This window comes from Kryptolebias marmoratus, linkage group LG16 (assembly GCF_001649575.2).
Source record: "Kryptolebias marmoratus isolate JLee-2015 linkage group LG16, ASM164957v2, whole genome shotgun sequence".
Taxonomy (NCBI): domain Eukaryota; kingdom Metazoa; phylum Chordata; class Actinopteri; order Cyprinodontiformes; family Rivulidae; genus Kryptolebias; species Kryptolebias marmoratus.
This window is the reverse complement of record NC_051445.1, coordinates 22,727,010-22,747,857: the sequence shown is the minus strand read 5'-3', so window position 1 is coordinate 22,747,857 and position 20,848 is coordinate 22,727,010. Positions and strand designations below refer to the sequence as shown.

The window sequence follows — 20,848 nt, the reverse complement described above, 5'->3', positions numbered from 1 at the left end:
ACACAGACCATTTGAGGACCGCTTAAAGGGCAGGTGTAACCCACAGGCTGTAGAATGCCCAGATATGATTTAACCTAAATCTGTTTTGTTTTCTGTGCATCATATTACTTTAAGGTTTGGTTTCTCCCCAGTTGGCACTAATTTCACACTGACTTGGATAATTGCTTTATTTCAAAGAGAAATACGGCTCAATTGTGATTCTTCTGACATTATATTGCATCAAGTATTAGTAACAGGGTTAGGAAGTGACCAATACGCAGAAAAAAGGCTCTCAAATGTGTTGCTGGGGGGGAGGGTCATATAATTAAGTGTAGAAAAAAAAATTTCAGTCAACTCAGCTAAAGGTCTTTCAGTGACTAGTGCAACCAGCCTGCATAGTTGGTGGTTTCCAAATGTCATTCATCTGTTTGACTTTGGTTCAGCATTTAGCATTGTGGTAAAGTAAACATTTATGCCAAACCCAATCCTGAGAGAATGGGCAACTGTAAGGTTGTCTTTTTTTTTGTTTTTGACTTCATGAGGGGGTTGACAACATCTATTGCTTTAATTTGCATTTGCACTGTGTTGCCTCTTGTTGTTCTGACATCATTGAGTCTGACTCATCATGCAGATTGTTCTTCCCTGAAAAACTTGGAAATGACTGCTAGAGTCATGAACCTTTTTTTCTACAAACACTCTTTAACCCAAAGCAGTTGATGTGTTATTATACTTATCTGCTTTTCTCTGTTGAGGGGGGAAAATAATTTCATCCATGGTGACAATTATTATGTGCAAGGGAGAAAAAAAATGTCAGGCAGGACTCCATAAACCTTGTAAAGGATCTGTCTCACTGTTCCATCAAGTTGTTTATGCCTTTTGCATCATATTCTCTTTAAACCAAAATTGCTCTAATTGAGTTCAGTTGTTGAAAGTCCAGCACAGGCTATTTAAAAATTCTTTCACCCCACAGATTGTTCGACCCCTGGTGTTAAGTTCAAGCAAGATCCGACTCTGTAACTAGATATTTGTTGCCTACACTTGACAATGCAAAAGGCTTTTTAGAAGGGGAAAAGGTAGAAATGGATTTCATTAGTTGGAGCCTGTGTATGGCTCTCCCCCTCCTTTCTTTTCAGTGTTTTTGTGGACCTCCCATCCTCACAAGCCCCTTGTCTGTCTCTCCCTCCCCCGTGTGGGAGAGGTGAGGCTCCATAAAGTCATTTAACGTGGGAAACCCAGTCAATTAAACGAAGGAAGCCAGCCTTGCAAAATCCATGCCTCAGGTCTTGTTACAGTGTGGCCTAGCCCGAAAAGAGCAACTTATTCATATCATCACTTAATGCAGGGATTGAATGTTAAGAATAAAGATTGAGTATCCCGACTGAACCCCAGCACAGTAAATTTATTGTTGCTGGTCAGTCAGCGAAAATGTGCCCATTTCACAAACCAGTGGAAACTTAAGGTAACTGCTGGAAAAACCCAGGTATTGAAACTTTTCTAGCGTGGCCACTAGTGAAAGCCAGACTGTGTGTGTGTGTATGTGTAGAAAGCTGCCATAATTACCTGGAGGTCAGCCAAATGTAGCAAGCAGGGACTTCCAAGAGAGTGAAAAAAGGAAACAAAATAAAACACTTTTACAACTGAAACGTTGACCTTTACACCAACAGTGTAGCCTCTTTCTTTTTCCCCTGTTGAAATACAGATTTTTTTTATTTTGTGACTTAATCATTTTATAGTGAAATTGTTCATATATTTCTACTGTGCTAATAATTATAACAAGAAAAACAAAACATACACACAAAAAAAATCTGAATAAGCTTTCCAATTAGTGTGGTTGCAGCCCAAACCTGCCCTTTTTTAGTGTTTCCTCTATTTGTCCATCTGTCACGGTTCACAGTCTATTTCAGCGGCTGTCCGATGGCGTACGGGGGTGTGTGGTCAGCATCTAGGTTTCTCTGGACGCTCAGCAGACACCCACCCCGACTTCCTGCTTGACTCATGTCACTGCATCTGGTGTTTGGTGTTATTGTGAACTACTGTGGCGCAGAGTTTCCCATGAGCCCCTGGGCGTAGTCCAGTGTCCACGATGGAGTGATTGCACTGTTTAAGATCAGAGACATTCTCAACCTGCGTTTCATTACCTGAGTTGTCTTTTGTTGTTTTTAGGCTGTTCTGGAAATCAGAAACAGTAGTCTGCAACATGTTTCAGACTAATTATCCTCTCAATGACCTGTCCTGGAATCAGTTCATATTTCAGCCTAATGAACTTGTGTGAGGCAATGGTTAAAAACTGTTGAAATTAACATTTTGTAGTTGCACTAAAATATTGGCAAGGCAAATGCTTCAAAAAGTTAGTCTGCTGAAATGTAGTTAAGTTCATATTTTATATAAAGTTTCTGACCACAGTCCCATAGAGTTCCAGTCTTACTACTAAGCTTATATTTTCAGTTGTTAAATGTGATAATAATATAGACTGGCATATGAATAAACAAAAACATAAGCAAATACTCTTTACAAAAAATGGATTCAGAGCTCTTAGATTAGGTCATGCATTTAGCTTGTTGCAACTGCCTAGGGATCTTTCAGTGATGTGGACAAGTAAATAATTTTATAGATCCACAGCAGTAAATTATGAAACAGTTTCAAACTTTTAAAATTCAAACAAGACGATGTATCCAGAAAGTCTAACTTCTTAAATCTAGTGGACCTATAATTAGGACATTGGAGTACACAGTGAGTGAGAAATCCCAGCCCTGTTTTGGAAGCTCTATAGTTAGACAAACTCCACAGGAGAAACATCATTCAAAAGTTTAAACGAGACTTGGAAAGTTGGACTTTATGTGACTGAACTTGAATTTTGAAATCTTTTAATGGTTTTTACACAATCGCAACTTAAGTTTTATGAATTTTGAAGTTGTTTTTTTTTTTTTTAATAACCACAGACTTTGTGGCTGAACTATCCAAATATTTTCTAGTGTGTCTCACTGCTGTAGGACTAATAGTCTTCTCTCAAATCGCTCTTCCACCCCACCCCTCAGAGTTCAGAGATCATACATCCAATCTCTCCTTGATTTCTGTTGAGCTCAAAATTTTCTTTTCAAAACTGGAATTAAGGGGACTTTTAAAATTGTCATATCTCCTACATAAAACACTGTAAAAACATAAAATTGACACGTGTAACGAGCAGAGGCTTCTGCCACTTGTGATTTATATTTTTTCCCCAATGTTTTAGTTTTTTCTTAGTGAAGGTATGTCTTAAGCTCAAGTTCCACTCTGCATTTTTACATCATTAATGCTCATGTGGCGTCATGTCATGTGATTTCTTGTGATGGTCCTACATTTTAGCTCAGATGGTTTTGGTTCAGAATACCAAGCTAGCGCAGATAAAGGTGTTCCAAACTATCTCCGAAGTTGCTCTGAGTATAGATGTCTTCCATATGTATTGGTCTTTCATAACCTGTTGTTGGCCTCGTGCAGATGCTATTAGATCGCCCAGGACAGATGTTATTGCCATGTCTCAAAGGGTTGAAAAGAGTGCTGTCAGAGAGTGAAAGTTGATATATGTAGGAATTTCAGGCAATTGAAGCATTGCACAAGACAGAATTTCTTCAAATATTTTCCACTTTAAACTTAGTCAGAATTACATTTATAAATTAATTTCTCTTGAGTCCTTTTTATGTACTTTTACATCTTGTAATGTTTTTAAGTTATGTAAATGAGAAAACTCAATGTAAGACGACGCCACTAAAACCAGACAAGAAAATCCTGGCTCACTTGTGCTTTCTAATGTTTATGAAACTTTTTTTTTTTCAGGATGTTTTTTTTTGTCATGATGATTAACATTTGTTTTGTGTTTGCATGTTTGAGTGAGTCAAAAGGTTGTAACAAATGTACCATATCTGTTCTCAAGGTCCCATCTACAGACAGAAATGCCCTGAACTCTCTGTGGGGCAAGCTGGCCTCTGAGATCCTGATGCAGAACTGGGAGGCAGCCATGGAGGACCTCACCCGCCTGAGAGAGACTGTTGATAACAACGTAAATGCCCTACTTCTCAGAATTTGATACTGCGTTTAGATTCCCTTACACGAACTCCCATATTGACATTTCACTTGCAGTACAGCTCTGCTGTGGCATTTTATTTCTTACCACATACACTCATCTGACTATTTAAGAACTTAAATCTGAGTTTGAGGTGTTGTTGGAATGTGATTGCCATTTAGAGGACAACCATCTATGATTTAATTTTTCTTGTACATTACTGACAAAAACAGCTTTAAATGTATGTTTGTAACGTTTCCCTTTTCTTCTTCCTCTTTTTGTTTATTTTTGGCCGATTGGGTTTCTGTCTAGTCTGTGAGCTCCCCTCTGCAGTCTCTCCAGCAACGGACATGGCTCATTCACTGGTCTCTTTTTGTCTTCTTCAACCATCCCAAGGGCAGAGACAATATTATTGAGCTTTTTCTGTATCAACCACAGTAAGTACTATTTATTTACTCTAGAATTTATCTAACCTAAAAACCTTGTTGTCTTAGATCCTCGAAAGAATACTTTTGAGAGAATACTGAGATGTAGTTGTAAAGATTATATACAACTGCACCTAACAATTAAAACTTAAAAAAATGGAGGTACACCAAAAGTGGTGTAGTAGTTTTGCATCACCAAACACAATCATGTCATACTTCTGAAACAATGTTCAGGAGCTTTTTTCTTCTTCTTCTTTGTTTTTAATTTTACATTTAGAGACTGGCTGTTGCTAACAGTTCTTTAATTTACTTGTTTGGTTTGGATTCATGAAACTCTGCATATCAAAATAATGGTTCATTTTTGGATTGAACTTGATTTAGAGTAAACTATTTGCTTTAATAACACATTTTTGGGTGGTGGGCTTCTTAGTGAACCCTGCTGGTATTTTTAAAGTGGTTTCAGAAGTGTGTTTTTTGTGTGGTCTGTTTACTCTCCAAGTTGAGAACCAGGCCATGTGTATCGCAGATCGGAAACTTTATACACTGTGTTAAAATTTGCACACCACCTATTTTGATGTCTTCGCTCCCTCCCCTGTTCTGATTGCAGGCTTGTATAATTGTACAGATGATTGGGCTCCACAGACAGTATGACAAGAGACCACAACACAGCACACTCAAATGTCTGGTTCCCTGAATTTTACTCAGTTTTTAATTTTATTGTGGATGATTAAGGAGGCCTGGCCAATAATTACTCATGAAAAGCTCACCCAGCCATCTGTTTGGACAAACTGAGGTAGTTTTGTGTGCTTTGCATTTTCACTGTGTAAAAACCTCATGTTTTTTCCCCACTGAGACTTTGCTTGGCTCTGGTTTCCCATCTTTGACCAGTACTTCCTTTGGCTAAAGTTGGTGACCAGTGGCTGCGTTCAGCTTCACATTTGACCTCCCTTACCCCTGAAGTCAGCAAATGTACTTCCAGAACCTTGTTTATGTACTACTGACAGGCTGGGCAGGCTCCAAGACAAATGATGATCAGTAAAGTAGAATCACACAGGTGCAGAGTGGGCAAATGTCACTGTAGGAGTACATACCACATAACTTTATTCTCAGAATCACTCGTTCTGTGCCTCAGAATGGCTTTCTTTGTCAGAGAAGCTGTGATATTGAACCTTGTTTCTTAATCTTCATCTCCTGAACAGAGGAAGTTTAAACTTGATTTATTGTTTGCATCCCTCCGCTGTCGTTTTACCAAAACATTGCAGCACCATTTGTAGCCTCAAAACTCACAAAAACGAATAGAAGTCGTCCCAAAAGCGGGCTAGGATTAATGCCCAAAGAAATACACAAGTGACTCCTGCAAGAATTCATGTTATTGGAGCCCCCTGGAGAGTAAGTAGGTGTGAGTTAATCAAGGCCACAGCATGAAACTTTGTGGTCTTTCACAGGAGTCAAACAACTACAAAGAGAAGGAGGGAGCAGGTCAACAACAGGCTTTGCCAAGAAGCCCACTGCTGTTTTTAGACTCAACATCACAGCTGCCACAGGTCCTCTGTCCCTTTAATTGATTCACCTAATTAAACTGTTGTCAGCACCGTTTCTCTCCCAGCGCCATGTGTTTCTCTGGCCGTTGCTATGGGAGACCGGAAGGGCCCCACTCAACTTCCTCTCCAGGTTTGATGTGGTCAGTGAAGGATAGAGTTCAAAGACAGACATTTAGAGACCAGCTTTGGTGATAAAGGTTATATCAAGTTATTACTGTCTTGACGAGCAAAGTGGTGGTTATGTACTGATATTGCACGTTTTTACGGTACACTTGTCTCCAGAGCCAATGTGGGGTTGGAATCAGCCTGTAACAGCATTGTGTACCTTGTGTTCAGCCCTTAGCAAGTTGACCTGTGGTTGGAGCATCAGTCCCTCATGGATTGAGTTTCAGCTACTGGCCCGGTCCCTGCTCACTGATCTATATCTTCTTGCCTGGGTTTCCTCTTCCTCCCCCCTCTCACAGGACTCTTAATGAAAGAGACGGCTTAAAGCTGGAGCCCATGTGCAGAAACGAAGGTCCTGTTGGGACATTTATCTGTTCAGCTGCAAAGGCTTTTTCTTAATTCAAAATGCCAGGGCCCTGAGAGGCAGCCAGAATGTTATATTGTGTGTCTTTTTTAAAGATCATGTCTGTGCTTACATAGCTTTAATAAGTGATTACTTTTACCCTCCCTGTTTTCAGATACCTCAATGCCATCCAGACTATGTGCCCCCACATCTTGCGTTACCTAACCACCGCGGTCATCACAAACAAGGATGTCCGTAAGCGTCGGCAGGTTTTGAAGGATTTGGTGAAAGTCATACAGCAGGTAAAAGACTTGTTTTTATATGTCATTGTGTACAAAAAAAGCCCATGTTTATTGAAGAATGGGTGACCAACACTTCCTTTTAAGCAGAGAGGGTGTATATTAAGTTTTGGCTCAGCTGGAGGACACTTGTAACCATTACTTCTGATAAATGGCATTGAACTGGCTGACTGTTTTATGCCCATATCTTTTCATGAATGACAGTTGCTACTTCAGAGATTTTAGGCTAGTTTTGGCGGACTTTTGGCAATTACTAAAAGGATGTTCTCAATGCTCTCTTTTTTTGTGGCCTCGGGTCAAGTTGGGAATCACTTTAGTAGTTTAATTTTAAAATGTCAGGTTCAGGACAAGTTTTCTCTCAAGCCCTTTTACATATTCTGCAATATCGTGCCCAACTTCCATTTTTCCTACACGACTAATGCTGACAGCAAGTTGAACAAATTTGTGTTTGTTTGTTTTTTTCACATGTGCTGAAGACTGTTTATATTAGGACTGCAAGATGCTAGGAGAACATGCATTTGCAGTATTATTATTGAAGTTTACAATGACAATATCCTTTACGACAAACTCACAACAGTCAACACTTTTAACGTGCTTTAGTGTTTCAGCTACTATCTTCAATATTGACTCTGGGTATTTAAGGCAGGAGGGTTCCATCTCATTTCCAGATATATTATTAGCCTGCAGTCTGTGTTTTTGCATTATTGATATTGTGCACATTGGTATTGCATTGACAATGCACATTTGCTTTATTGCACAGCCCTAACTTATATGCAGATTTCAGTTTAGAAAACGCTCTCACTGTAGTCATTGTTAAACTTTATTACATTTTGCCACACTTAGGTCTTAGTTTGTTTTGTTTCAATCAAAACCGGAAATTCTTGACTGTATTGAAAGTAACTGCTTACATTCGTAAGTAACAACTGATTTTATTTCTCAGGAGTCCTACACCTACAAGGATCCAATTACCGAGTTTGTGGAGTGCCTGTATGTGAACTTTGACTTTGACAGCGCCCAGAAGAAGCTCAGGGAGTGCGAATCGGTGAGTAACCTTCATGAGCCTCATTATCATTTATTTCATCTGTTTAATCCCATGTCATAAGAAGCACTTGGTATTCTGCCTCACTTCGATGATATCAAAGTTTTCCCAGCAGATCCAATTGGTAGGTCATGTTCTGAACTTTCACACGGGACATTGTAGTAAACATGGCTTGTAGTCATGTGATCTGTCTGACCCTCTGCCCATGTCCTCTGCTGGGTCAGTGTAAAACAGTATGAGTGCATTGTATCACTCTGTCAAATATAAAGGACTTGTTGGATGCTGGATGACTCAGGCTTCAGTCAGACTTTACTATGGTCTGTAATTGACCCATCAGGCTAGTAGTTAACAGTAAAAGCTTTTATAAGCAAAAGTCTCCGCAGAGGCGTGCAGACACTTGTTTCAAGAGAAAGATCTGTCATTGCACTTCCATTTAGAGAGTTTATTTCAGTCTACTCCATAAAGTCTAAATAGAACGAAGGTCCCTCAAAATAGATTGCGAGTAGCAAACAATAAAGGCTCAACTAATTTTGATTACATAGCTGAATGCACTGGGAGTAGGGTAGGGATATTTGTCAAAGTAATTTTGATAGCCGACAAATAAAAATGTCAGCCTTTCTACAAGTATATTTTATTTGATAGAAATTTCACTATTTGAGTTGTTTTCAGTTTCTGAAAAAACAAATACTGATTTTCCAACTCATGTTACTAAAGAAAACTTCTTTTAAGAGTTTGTCATGGTTTTCCATTGTGAAAACTGGGCTTTATTGATGTGTTTAAGGTACCATGTATTGCTGACAGGCAGCTCTTTGCCATGTTCATTTTCATACTGTTGTCTTATCTTCTCATTCAGTGTTTGCATTAATGTGGGAGCATTTTTTTATGTCTCACTGTAATAAAAGTTATTCAACAGCTTTTTTATGGAGACATATTATTCCCTCTTTTTCCATTATTCCAATTTCCCAAGGTCTTATGATTTTGTGATATGCTTTGGTGAAAATTAAAGATGTAGGTTTTAAGCAAAAAAAAACCTTTGAATCCAGTTGAATTCATCTGAAAAACCCTGTAATGGAAATGGAGGCTTCAGGTACAGAGGCATGCGCTGTTGTTAATTCTCTATATTTCTTCATTTTCACTGGTCGGATGGATCAACGTGGAGAGGGATGCAGGCATTCTGACAGTAAAGCTGAGCTAACTTGTGACCATAGTCTCCACTTTCACATTTTACTTTCCTCTTTCCTTCAATATTAAATCCTTATCATAATATTAATTCAATATTTTTTTGTTTTGTTTTTTTAGGAGGGGGATGGGTGGTAGATGATATGTGGGACAAAAACATCATGAGGAACAACTTGGTATTACAACCAAGTGCCGGTGTATTTAAAAAATAAAAAAAAGCTCTCATAACAGTCTCAGTAATTGTTTAAATTTGCCCATTTTAACTACACTTCAAATATTTGAAAATCATCGCTCATCTATAGTCAAAATACACATCATCATCAAATTACAGTGCCATGGGACTTTTTTTTTATACCTTTCCTTAACAGCTTGGTTTTTTGCAGGTTATATTGAGAAGCATAGTGAGAAACTCAACAGCAACCCTATATTTTATGGGATGTATGTTTTTCTTAAGATTAATGTACAGACTCAAATTACATTCAATAATCCTTTTGAAAAACGACCTTCAGTAGGGAGCTTGAAATTTCTCAGTAGCACACAGCAAACTAAACTCAGATGAGCACACACAACTAACCACGGTCTGATCTCCTGATTTGAATAGGCCCAGATAGGAAAAGCTACACACAACAGTTTCAGGTTAGATTTCACTACAAATTTATTTAAATATGCTATTTTCCTCAAGTTTAAAATGTGCATTGTCACTTGTATTTAGTGGTATGGCTTTTCACTTAACCACACTCTGTATGGGATTCAAGGCAACACAACTGTGTTAGTCTTTTATAGGTTTAGGTGCAAAATAAAGACTGAGCACACACTTGTTAAAAAACTCACTAATTGCAATACAGCAGATCAAAAACTCCAAGGGGCATTTTCAACGAAATTGACTCTTCTGAAACAGATCAGATGAAATTATTACCTGTTACAAATGATGCGTCGTCATCTCTGAAATGTTGCCTCAGCTGTCACATGTGCAGCACAATTTAAATCTGAAACGCATAAATAATTGATTTAAGAGTAGTTTATGGAAGGTGTGTGTTTCATGGGTAGTTTTTGCTTCCGAGGAAATACCTGCATATGCTAAACTAGACTCTGGGCACATCCAGTGAACAGTAACATCTAAAGACAGAGCAGGTGTTTTGGTCAGATGTGCCATTTTTTACATTTTGTGAAACTTGATCATTGTTTGTATGTACAATATAGGCTTTCTCAGACTGACTTGATAATTTGGAGCTGCGAAGGAAAACAAAGCTAAACTTGGGGTAATTTTGGTGGCTTTTACATCTTTTGCCTCTTGCTGATAAACCTTCAAAATGAAAACCATCTGGACTGATCAAATTGGCTCTGTCCCAAGAGTAAATGTTGGCAACTTGTGTCAGCTGTTTAGTGAAGGTTCATTTTTATTTTAACCAATTTTCTAGTTTATACAAAAAAGGCTTTAGTGATTCACTTTTTTACAAATGAAATGGGTTTTAAGTAAGATTTGTTTATCCTTGGTTGTACCATTTAAAAAAACAAACAAAAAAAAAAAAAAAAAACAATTGAAAACATGTTTCAAGAGAAAATAAAGTTTTCTCCTGTGCAAAGGCTTCCAGGAGGTAACTTCAAATGATGACATGTACCATCAATAACACTAGAGCAGGATCCTAATTTGCCTAAAACTTGACACACCTCCTCAATCACAGATCTTGTTAATTACTTACATCTACTTTTGCAACTCTGTGACTTGGTCTTCAGTTCTGTGTACATACATCATCTATTTGAAACCAGTGCACAATTCCAAGTACTTCCTTGGTCAGACCCCCAAGTTTTTCCAAGTGCTACACCCCAGTCTACATGCTACTCTTCATGCAAGGTGGGTGGTTCTAAAAATGGTTATCAACACCTTCAGTGCATTGCCTGTGATTGTCTGGAAACATTACCATTTTCTTAATGCAGTCTGTTTTGAAGTCTGTGAAACAGTTTGTCCACTTGCAACATCTTGGCTTGAAATAAAACAGATTGCTTCAAAGATAAAGGAAAGTTTCACAAAACATAAAGCAACTAAGGTGAACGGATATCCCACTTGGAGGGGCTCTCATCTTAATGAAAATATGTAATGCATCAATTGAGATAGGGGAACGCTGCCCATCTGTTTACTTATTGCTGTAATAGCATTGTTTTTCAGTTTCTCAGTCTTCATTTTACTGTATTCTGAAAAATACTTTGAGCCAAGTGCTTTCAAATGGGACGTTTGGCTGACGTTAAAGTATCTTGTTCAGGCCGTTCAGGTTCAGTTTAGTTTCTTTCCCACTCTTCCCACATCTAGAATCACTGTCAGATGTGGGATGTCTGTGCGTCTAAGAATGAAAAGTATAGGCCTACCTATAGCAAGGCCTTCAGATTGTACATAAAAGGGCTCTTCAAGTTCATTTCAGAATTAGAGGCTTTGTGGTCTAATTCCCAGATGACAATAATTAGAGCATTTAGCTGTTCAAAGTTTATCAACCTTAGATAAGCATTGCTGTAGCTGAAATATGTGTTGCCTGATAGCACCGTGTAGTTTAGATTTATTCAACCAGAACACTGAGCAGATAGCAGATTTTCAAGCTTAAGCAAACAAAGAGCTAGTAATTCTTCATCCTTTTGAAAATGGAGGTCTGGGCTGTAAAATGGCTCTCAGTGAAGAGTTGGAATGCAGCAAGAGCTGAGAAAAGTGAACATTTCACACAGTGGTACCTCTGGGGCCATAGTTGGGTCACAAACATTTACAGTAGATGAAGCACATGACCTGGTCATTTGCACAAGTGTCAACAAGTTCAAGAAAGGTTGTAATTCTCATTGTTAATAAGCACAGACAGTAGTTTATGGGAATAAAACAATAAAAAAAATTAAAAATCACATTCAGCTTGGTAATTTAGCTTAGCAAAATTGTTGTTAGGGGTGTGTGTCCTCACATCATCTTAGAATGGCAGAAATGCTGGCAGGAAACTGTGGAGTGCTTTTGTTGGAATTTCATTTAAAAAAAAAACAAGCTGTTTTCTGTTCTGTCAAGTGTCTTGAGCACATCTCTGCTTTCATCATAGTTTTGTGAGAAAGCCAACATCATTGGACTGAATTCTTCAATACACTACCCTGGAATTTTTATTTATTTAATTTTATTATTATTAAAACCATTCACCCTGCCCCCATACAGTGGCAGAAATTAGAGTTCTGTATACTGCTGTTCAAATACATTTTGTTGTTTTGTGTCTTATAGGTTCTTGTGAATGACTTCTTCCTGGTTGCTTGCCTGGAAGACTTTATTGAGAATGCCCGGCTCTTCATCTTTGAGACCTTCTGCAGAATTCATCAGTGCATCAGCATCAGGTTAGCCACATTACCTAAACTTTTATTTCAAGCAGTAAATTTCTTATTGGATTTACTACATTGAAATACATTTATGTTTGACATGGGAATTCAGACATGACTAATGACTGTAAGAAATCTTTATTTTGCTGCAACTGGATGTTGGAAGAAGTCAGCAAACAGGAAGCAGTAAATTCTTCTTTGCGATTAGCAGCATTTTCCACAGTGATAGTTTTTTATTGCCCCATCCGTCCACAACTATGGTGACCCCACAGATCTTTGGGATTAGGCATTATGTGGTTTAACTGCTTCCAGGTCTCCTTGGGTTGCTCTGCTTGCTTGGGTTTTAAGACCACCTGTCCAAGGCCAATTCACAGACAGTTTTCCTCCAGGAAGAGGTCAAGGTTTAGGCAGCTTTAGACGTTCCCAGCTGCTTCAGTGCACAGAGACATTCCACCTCATATTTGTTGGGTAAATTAGGGTCAAAGAGTTTTTTTAGGTCTTAAATGACTGCAAGTTAAAATTCAGTTCAGTTACAGTGAAATCCATTTGACCTCGGATGGTTCCCAAAACCAAGAAATTTTGTAAATGCTAATTATAGCATTAGCAGAGGGAAAAGTAAAAAAGATTATTTTAATTGTCAGCAATTAAGGAATATTATAAGATTTGGCTGCCTCCTTACATCAGTTTAAGAAAGTGATGAAGATAAAGACAGTATTTCCCTTTGTATAGCATTAATAGCAATTTATTAACTGTATTCAGTCTCTTACATTTCAGAAATGATATACAGTTCTATTGTTTATCATTTTTTTGGGGTTCACATTTGCACACTGGCCCTTCAAGCATGTTGTGAATGCTAAAGATATCATAAAGAAGTCTGTCTTATAATTGGTCTGCTAACATATCACAAAACAAGGGAGTTAATTATTACTTATGTTGACACAAATTATTGAATTGACTACTATGTAGAGCTGTGGAGGTCTGTAGTCAAGGTCGAACCATGGAACATGAACAGGGCCCTTCTAAATCTCCAATTTCAGATTGTCTGGAATTGATTAGGAGTCCTGGTTCTTTTTGGCAGACTTACTGCAATTGGATCCATTTTCTTGTTAAGGACCACAAAGGTTAGTAGTAACTCTGAAAGAGGAAGTTGAATGGTGATTTTTGTTTGTGTCCACAGCTGTTTGTTGAGGTTTCTGATGCAGGAACCCAAATTAGAAGCAGTTTTCAGGATTTCCGTGTTTATTTTGGTGGGTGTTATGACGATAGACAGAACATGTCAATTTTTTTGACAGACACCCAAATTCCAAGTCCTTAGTCTTTTATTCAGAAGCCTGCTGCACCCATGCTCAGATTAGATTGAATTTGATGGCTGTTTTTAATGAGGACTTTTTTTTATGGAGCTGTTGGCCATGATGGTTTCACAGATACTTAGCTCGCCCTTTGCCCACAACTTGGGACAAAAACGTAGACCAGAAGTTGGCATAATTTAGTTGTTTTATGCAATAAAGGCTTATGTAAAACATACTGTAGGCAGAGAAAATGTGATTCACCCTGCACTTGTAATTGCCTACAGACTCACACACATCATTTAGTCTAGACTTTTCAGTGTCCTATGTGTATGTTTCCAATTTGGCCTTGTTTTCCTGGTTTGATTTACTGGCTTTATTTCTGTAGTTCATAAATGTTTTGGTGGTAAGATTCTGTTTTGACCTCAACTGCTTTCTTGTCCTTTGAGATTTTGTGTAAATGTGCGAGATGTGATCATTTGGGCAGCATTTTTCTCCCTGTCATCACTAGATTGTATTCGTACACAACAGCTCACTGGTTGTTTGAAGGAGTGTCTTATATATTTGGATGTAACATTGAAGATCTTTCCACCTCACAATTGAGTCATTAAAAAGACCACACAATCATTTCGGTTTCTCCGAAAAATCAATTTTCTCCCAAGCTGAAAGCGAGGCTGCTCCAAACGGCTCCCAAATACTATCATGTGTTGCTGTTTAACAATGCATTCATTTTAGGCCAGCTCTGTTAAGAAGGAAAGGGGGGGGCTGCTTTGCCGATGAATCCCCCATCCTCTTCTCCTTCTTAACCAAGTTAGACCCTGATCCTGACCCCTCGCTTCAAGTGTGAGACTAGTATTGAGACTCACAGGAGTCTCCTAGCCTGAAGTCGAAAGCTTGGAAGCCAAACAGAATAAGGGCTCAAAATGAAAGTGATCCTTGTACCCCAGGGAACAGGATCATGGTTATGTAAACTAAAACCAGTCATGGTGGCTTTTTGCTTGGCTCAAGGGCTGAAGGGTGTCAATAGTGTAGGTTGTTTAAGCACCACCCAGTACCTGCTCCTTCTTGCATCTTCCACCTTTTCTTTTATTTTCTTTCCCTTCTCTTTATTTTCTCCGAGGTCCTAAATGGAGCTGTTAAGGAACTCTCACTGAGACGATAAAGTTCCCCTGATCTTATGTACAAAGGTGCTTCCTGAGAGGAAAACATTGCCAGACCTTATTTTATCTATTAGATTAGAGAACTTTGACTGATACAGGCCAAGCCCCTGGGCCTTTTGGGGCACCCCGCAGTCCTGTATTATGCTGCGAAGAGCATGCTGACAAGGGATAGGGGTTAGCTCAAGTACCCAGTGAGGAAACCAGACCACACTCTTTTTGATCCCCACATCTGACGTGTGCCCCCAGTTTCTTGAATTATCAAGCAAAACACCCACAGTTCACCCATGCAGCAGTCACCTAATTGCTGGGGTAAAATTGTAACTAAAAACAAATTTCATATAAATTTAAGAGATATTACTTGATCGATGTCTCTGCATGTCAGCTATTATGCTCATATGTATATTACCAAGCAAATGTTTGAGACACTTGAAATGTTTTAGTTTTTGGTTGTCATGTTGTACCATCACATTGCACCACTGGTCTCTTTACTGGTTCTACAGAATAGAAACTGTCAAGTCAAACTGAGGCTTTCTGGTGTGAAAATGTCAAGTAGAAAATACGGCAAAAATTATGATTAACTTTATAAATAGCTTGATATCGTGTGATTGAAATGAATGCGATATTTGTAAAATAACTAAGTAATTTAATGAGCGAGGAAAAGTTGGAGGCTGTATAAAAATGAGCTAGAACTGCTCCTAAATGCTTTATTTTCTTTATATTAGTTCCTTTTTTTTGAGTCCTTGATTTTGAAAGTGTCACTCACTTGCCATCACTGACATGTGTTATCCATCACAGCCTAAACTCGCAGCATTAGACAGCCACGGTTTTTTGTGCCCTATCAGATCCCCTGTTATGATTCATAGAAGCAATTTTGTCGTCAAGTGTCATTTTCCTCAGGTTTGATGAGCTAAAGTGTGATCAGCAGACCTAGTGTTAGGGCTGTTGGTGATTGACAGGTTCATCTGTATCTGACAGTCATGAATCTGCTCACAGATGTTTTTTGTTTTGTTTTTATAACTTATCCACCTTCTCCATCACTTTACTGCATTGAATGTGTGGAGAGATGTGCACTGTCACTTGGAAACCAAGCTCTATTTTCCTCATTATGTTGAGGTAATGCTTCTTATTTGTTGTTTATGCTTTTGATGCCCCATCCAGGCGCTGACTTCATTTCACTTCCCCTTTTCATGTGGTTTTGTCCCCATTCAACCAACATCCATGGCTTAAAAAGTGGCAATCGTTTTAGCCTTGAAGATGATCATACTGTAAATCCCAAATAAGATTACACTCCACTTAAAAAAAAAAAGTTTTCAAATAAGACCATCAGAGCGACGCTTGCAGTCTATAATAGTGGTGGGATGTGTTTGCAGAGCTGTGGCGTGAGAAGTGTTGTGGTCTGAGAAGATTCAAGCTTCCAGTGAATGAGTCTCTCAGAATGTGATTAATGGACCAGGAAGTGAAAATTAGAGCAGTAAATTGTTTTTATATTGGCCTTTATAACCCCTATTACTTTGTGAAAAGCCAAACAGATTGTATCTAAAGACAAATTTGTACCTACATTTTGGTACAGGTAAGGCTTCTTCAGCAGTTGGAGAATTTTGTGTGGCAACTCTGTGCCACGCACAAAGTGGTTGAGAATATTTATTGGGCCCCTTATATGAAATGTGGGAGGCATAAAAGGTTGTGGGGCCAGTCAAGAGGGTAGGGGCAGGAAATGTTGGGGGAAGGGGGCATAGATGGGGTATTAAGGGGCTCTAATTATTTAGAAAGCCACAAGGGAGGCCAGCTGCAGAAGGGAAAGCTTTGGATTAAAGAGGACCAACTACCCTCTACCTCCGCTCCTTCTGCTGTGACACATCTATGTCTTGCTGCATCAAAGAGCATGCCAGTGTCCAAACTGGGTTTTATTTGGGTGACAGTCTGGAGCAGTGAGTCAAGACGATAAGGATAAGAAACTATTTAGGCACAAAACATGAGGTGGTCCCCACATCATTAATTGAGTAATTTATGGAAGTCTGTAAATCAGACTCCAATTAGTAAAGGGCCATTTGAAGAGTTCTTTGGGTGTGCTTTGTGTTATATTCTTGTTGCCTGAAGCACAACATGTGTGCCATACGCTAACATTGTCAAATTAAAATGGTAACTATTTATTTGGCACCTAATGTCCAGCATTCACCATAATGTAGTGCAGTGTTAAGTAAAAGTTATTTGGTATTGTTGCATATTTCATGCATGATTCAGCACAGCTAAAATCAGTGTTTGCATAGACTTGATCTTACCCTGGGATTTGTAATAACTCCAGTGATTTTTAAAAGGCCTTGCGAAGATTACCAACATATTTTGGCAATGAAATGGGTACTTTTATAGTTGTATTTCAAATGCCCTTTGTTTATATTAAAAATCTTCATTCTTAAGACATGTATTTTTCTTTGGATTTTGCTGCAAGTGAGGCTGTGAGCTTAATGTGAATGCCAATACGCACACATATATATTACGCGCTAAGTAACATAATGACCAGCAGTACGCCAGTCAGACTCCACTCGTCATTTCTTCATCACATATCGACTAATCCCTGAGCTTCTTTGTTAGTTAATTTTTCTGTCTTAGTTTCTTAGTTTCTATAGGCTAATATTAGGACCTAATATTTAAATAGACGTATTTTAACCAATGACAACTTTATTTTGTTAACTTCCAAAAATCCACTTATGGTGTTGAATTGGTCAATGTGTTATTTTCAACCATTCAAATCTATATTTAGCAAGTCTTTTTCTATAAAGCTCTCCAAGGGTCGCTCAGTCTGATCATCTGTTTCATCATCAGCATGCTGGCAGACAAACTGAACATGACTCCTGAGGAGGCTGAGAGATGGATTGTCAACCTCATCCGCAACGCCAGGCTGGATGCCAAGATCGACTCCAAACTGGTGAGTCTTGCTGTTGCCTTCCCCTGTTTGTTCATTGCGTATGACGTCAGGACTTCTAAAACACACTTTTGAGTCCCTTTTGAGAACATCTAAGGGTATACTTAAAAACAATTGTGTTCAAAATATCTGTATGTTTTCAGTTTTTCTTGTGAGGCTCCATACTGAACCCGAATGTTGTAACATACACATTATTTGCAATCAGCAAACCATAGGTCATTCTTCCAGAATGACTGACAGTGGAAATCAATAAGACCTATGCAACTTTGTCTGGTGTTTGAGGAAAGGTGTGTCTACAAAACTAAATGTGATTGGTCTATTTGCATTTTTGTGAATGTCTTATCCAATTTGATCCACATTTTCAGGGCCACGTTGTCATGGGGAACAACGCTGTATCGCCTTACCAACAGGTGATTGAGAAAACCAAGAGCCTTTCGTTCCGCAGCCAAATGTTGGTCATGAACATTGAGAAAAAGCAGGTCAACAGCAACAGAAACGAGGTGAGTAATGCACACACTGCACATTAAAATCTACAAACACTCACAGCCAGACTGTCGCTGTAGGGCACCTATAACTCCCAGCAACTGGTCCGATTGAAGGTCAACGTGAGCTTAGGGCAGTTCAAAGCTCCTCAAATGATCAGCTCAGAAGAACAAGGCTAAAGAATGTTGATGAACAACCATCAACAAAAGCTCTCTTGACACAAAATAAGCCAGTAAGAGCAAGTTTAAGAGAGTTGAAGCTTTCATCCTTCCATTGCTGCTCAAAGGCCTAATGACAAGGTAGATTCCAAACAACCATAAAACGAGACCTGAGCTCAGTGACTCAGCTCAGCAGTGTAAATAAGGTGCAAGCGGACTCTGGCTTTTGGTCAACGTCACTCAAAGCTAAGAGTTCTTTGCACTTTGGGGCAGCTGGATATGTCTGACCGAGGGACCCCTTCCCATTTTTAGTCTTCGACCATGTGTGTTTTGTGGTACATCGATTAAAGTTTCACATAATGTCAGAATAATGCACAAACTCCCCTTCTCATGTAGACTTATTGTTCATTAAAACAGATTGATGGGTGGGATCATTCATTCAGCTCCTGACTGCATTAAAACTAAGGATACAGAACCCACAAGTTAAATGTTCTCTTTTTAACTGTAGAGCTTCATGTGCACATTAGCCCTCCCTCCTATTGTTTAAATATCTGCAGCCGGAGAATGGCCACAAATTCGTCCATTACAAAAACTAAGGGCTCGTCTCATTAAGGAGTTTTTGTAATTAGGCTAAAGAGGCTGCAAACAACTTGCGGAGTCCCACTACATCCTGCTGTCCTAAGGGCTGCAAATCACTTGCATATAGAGAACATTTACTGCCTGCCATCTGGGCCGACTGCTTTGGGTCCCTGTCAGCCACCCCGCACTCAGCAGCAGAACACACACATTTCCCAACAAAGAAAACGTCACCATTTAACTGCTTACACATGTATTTTCCTTTTTCAGATTTCCCCACAATCAACAACAAAAAATTAGTTTTGATTGGTCCCAGTTATCTGCGAAGGGTCTGATCTGATGTTTTCTTCGCTATTTTTTTGTTTTCCTTTCCTCTCCTCTTCTTGCAGACACCGAGCTGGGCTGGTCAAGATTCTGGATTTTAGCTGCACAGTGAAGATGGATCATTCTTTGTTCCACACTTGTCTGTCAAAGAGCACAGCACTGTTTTAGCACATGGTTCAAGTCATCACCAGTTCAATAAAAGTGACCAAGAAAACCATTTTCACCCATGCCTGCCTTATTTCTGGACATTACGAACAGCGGTTGAGGTTTTAGTGGTCAGATGTTTTGTATCAGTAATACTTGATGAAGTTTTAATGTGCACATTGAGTCACTGAGTGGGACAGTTAAGACTGCTGCGTGTGATGCGGCTCGTGAGTGCACAGTAATGATGAATGGCTGTTTAGTCTGTTGGTTTTATAGTGTTTTAGTGGTTCACTTGACCGTGGCAGGCCGTCTCACTGAGTGGGATGTCAGCTGAAGGGGGCAAACAGAGGTGATGTACAGTTACCCATGGTCACACTCCCTGCCAGTCATCCTGTCCATCTGAGGACACGAGGGAGCCATAAAGAACCATTAGCCAGACGGACACAATCTTTTTAATGTCTCGTCCCACCCCCACCTCGCTTCTTTTCTCTGCTTTTAACCTTCTCATAACTCAATTCTTTGACTTCCTCTCCCTCCAATTTTATTGCAGTCGCTCACAAACAGGCCATTATTCTTTCGTGCACCTTTAATTTTCTTTTCACGTGCAACTTAGCAACTAAACAAGGATTTTATGTTAACTACACCTGCTCTGTAAGGTTAAAGTGAACAAGTCTGGAGAGTGCAAAGCGTCTTGCATCACCTGCGTTTTTCACCCACGACTTGTCTCTCCAGCAGAAGTACGACTTTGTGCTGTCTAGAGGAAAAGCAGGACAGACCAATAATTGGTGCTTTCCTCCTTTTATTATTTCCATAGTGCGTCACAGACCTGCTCAGTTGATAAACATAAGTGTGTTGCGGACAATTACAAAAGTGAAAAAAGAAAAAAAAAACTGCTTTTTGGGAAATTTTTCCAAGAGGCCTTTTTAAATAGATTGAAAACTGGATTTAACTCTTGAAGAAGAGTTTAGTTGTTCTTTCTGAAGTTAATATGACTTGAATCTTATTTTTTTCAGGGTGAAATGATTATATAGCATACATGTTTTGTTTTTAAGAAACGAGTGCACAAGTTTGAATTTATAAGAGATTTTTTTCTAATCCACACAGGGTCATAATTTTACTGTCAAGCTGGTGGTGGTAGCATCATGCTGTGTTGCTGGTGAAGAAAGTAGATGGAATAATGTAGATGGAGGGAAACTAGTTTTTCTTGATACAGAAAGCAGTTTGGTAGCTTGGATCATTGTCCTGTTGGAACACCCAGTCGTGTTTAAGTTTCAACTGTCTAGCTGTTGATTTGAGGCGAAGTTGAAACATTTGGAGGAAGTCCTTCGTTATACCAACCCCACATCATGATTCTACCACCACCATGCTTTACTGCTGGTACATTATAATTTTGAAAGTGTGTGGATTAGAAAAGAAATCCACAATAAATTCAAACCAAATCTTGCTTTTAAAAATCATTGACAT

General features: G+C 39.0%; 1 protein-coding gene across 1 annotated transcript in view; it reads left to right on the top strand.

The window, feature by feature from the left end:
* eif3ea (eukaryotic translation initiation factor 3, subunit E, a) overlaps window positions 1–19,458 on the top strand; it is a 29,656-nt gene extending 10,198 nt beyond the window's left edge. Inside the window, exons 6-13 of the mRNA XM_017413251.3 lie at window positions 3,887–4,012; window positions 4,328–4,452; window positions 6,665–6,791; window positions 7,729–7,830; window positions 12,242–12,351; window positions 17,600–17,702; window positions 18,065–18,199; window positions 19,306–19,458. Coding sequence (XP_017268740.2) covers window positions 3,887–4,012; window positions 4,328–4,452; window positions 6,665–6,791; window positions 7,729–7,830; window positions 12,242–12,351; window positions 17,600–17,702; window positions 18,065–18,199; window positions 19,306–19,341 — 864 coding nt within the window. The 3' untranslated portion in view covers window positions 19,342–19,458. The remainder of the gene's footprint in view (window positions 1–3,886; window positions 4,013–4,327; window positions 4,453–6,664; window positions 6,792–7,728; window positions 7,831–12,241; window positions 12,352–17,599; window positions 17,703–18,064; window positions 18,200–19,305) is intronic.
* The last annotated feature ends 1,390 nt before the right edge of the window (window positions 19,459–20,848 follow it).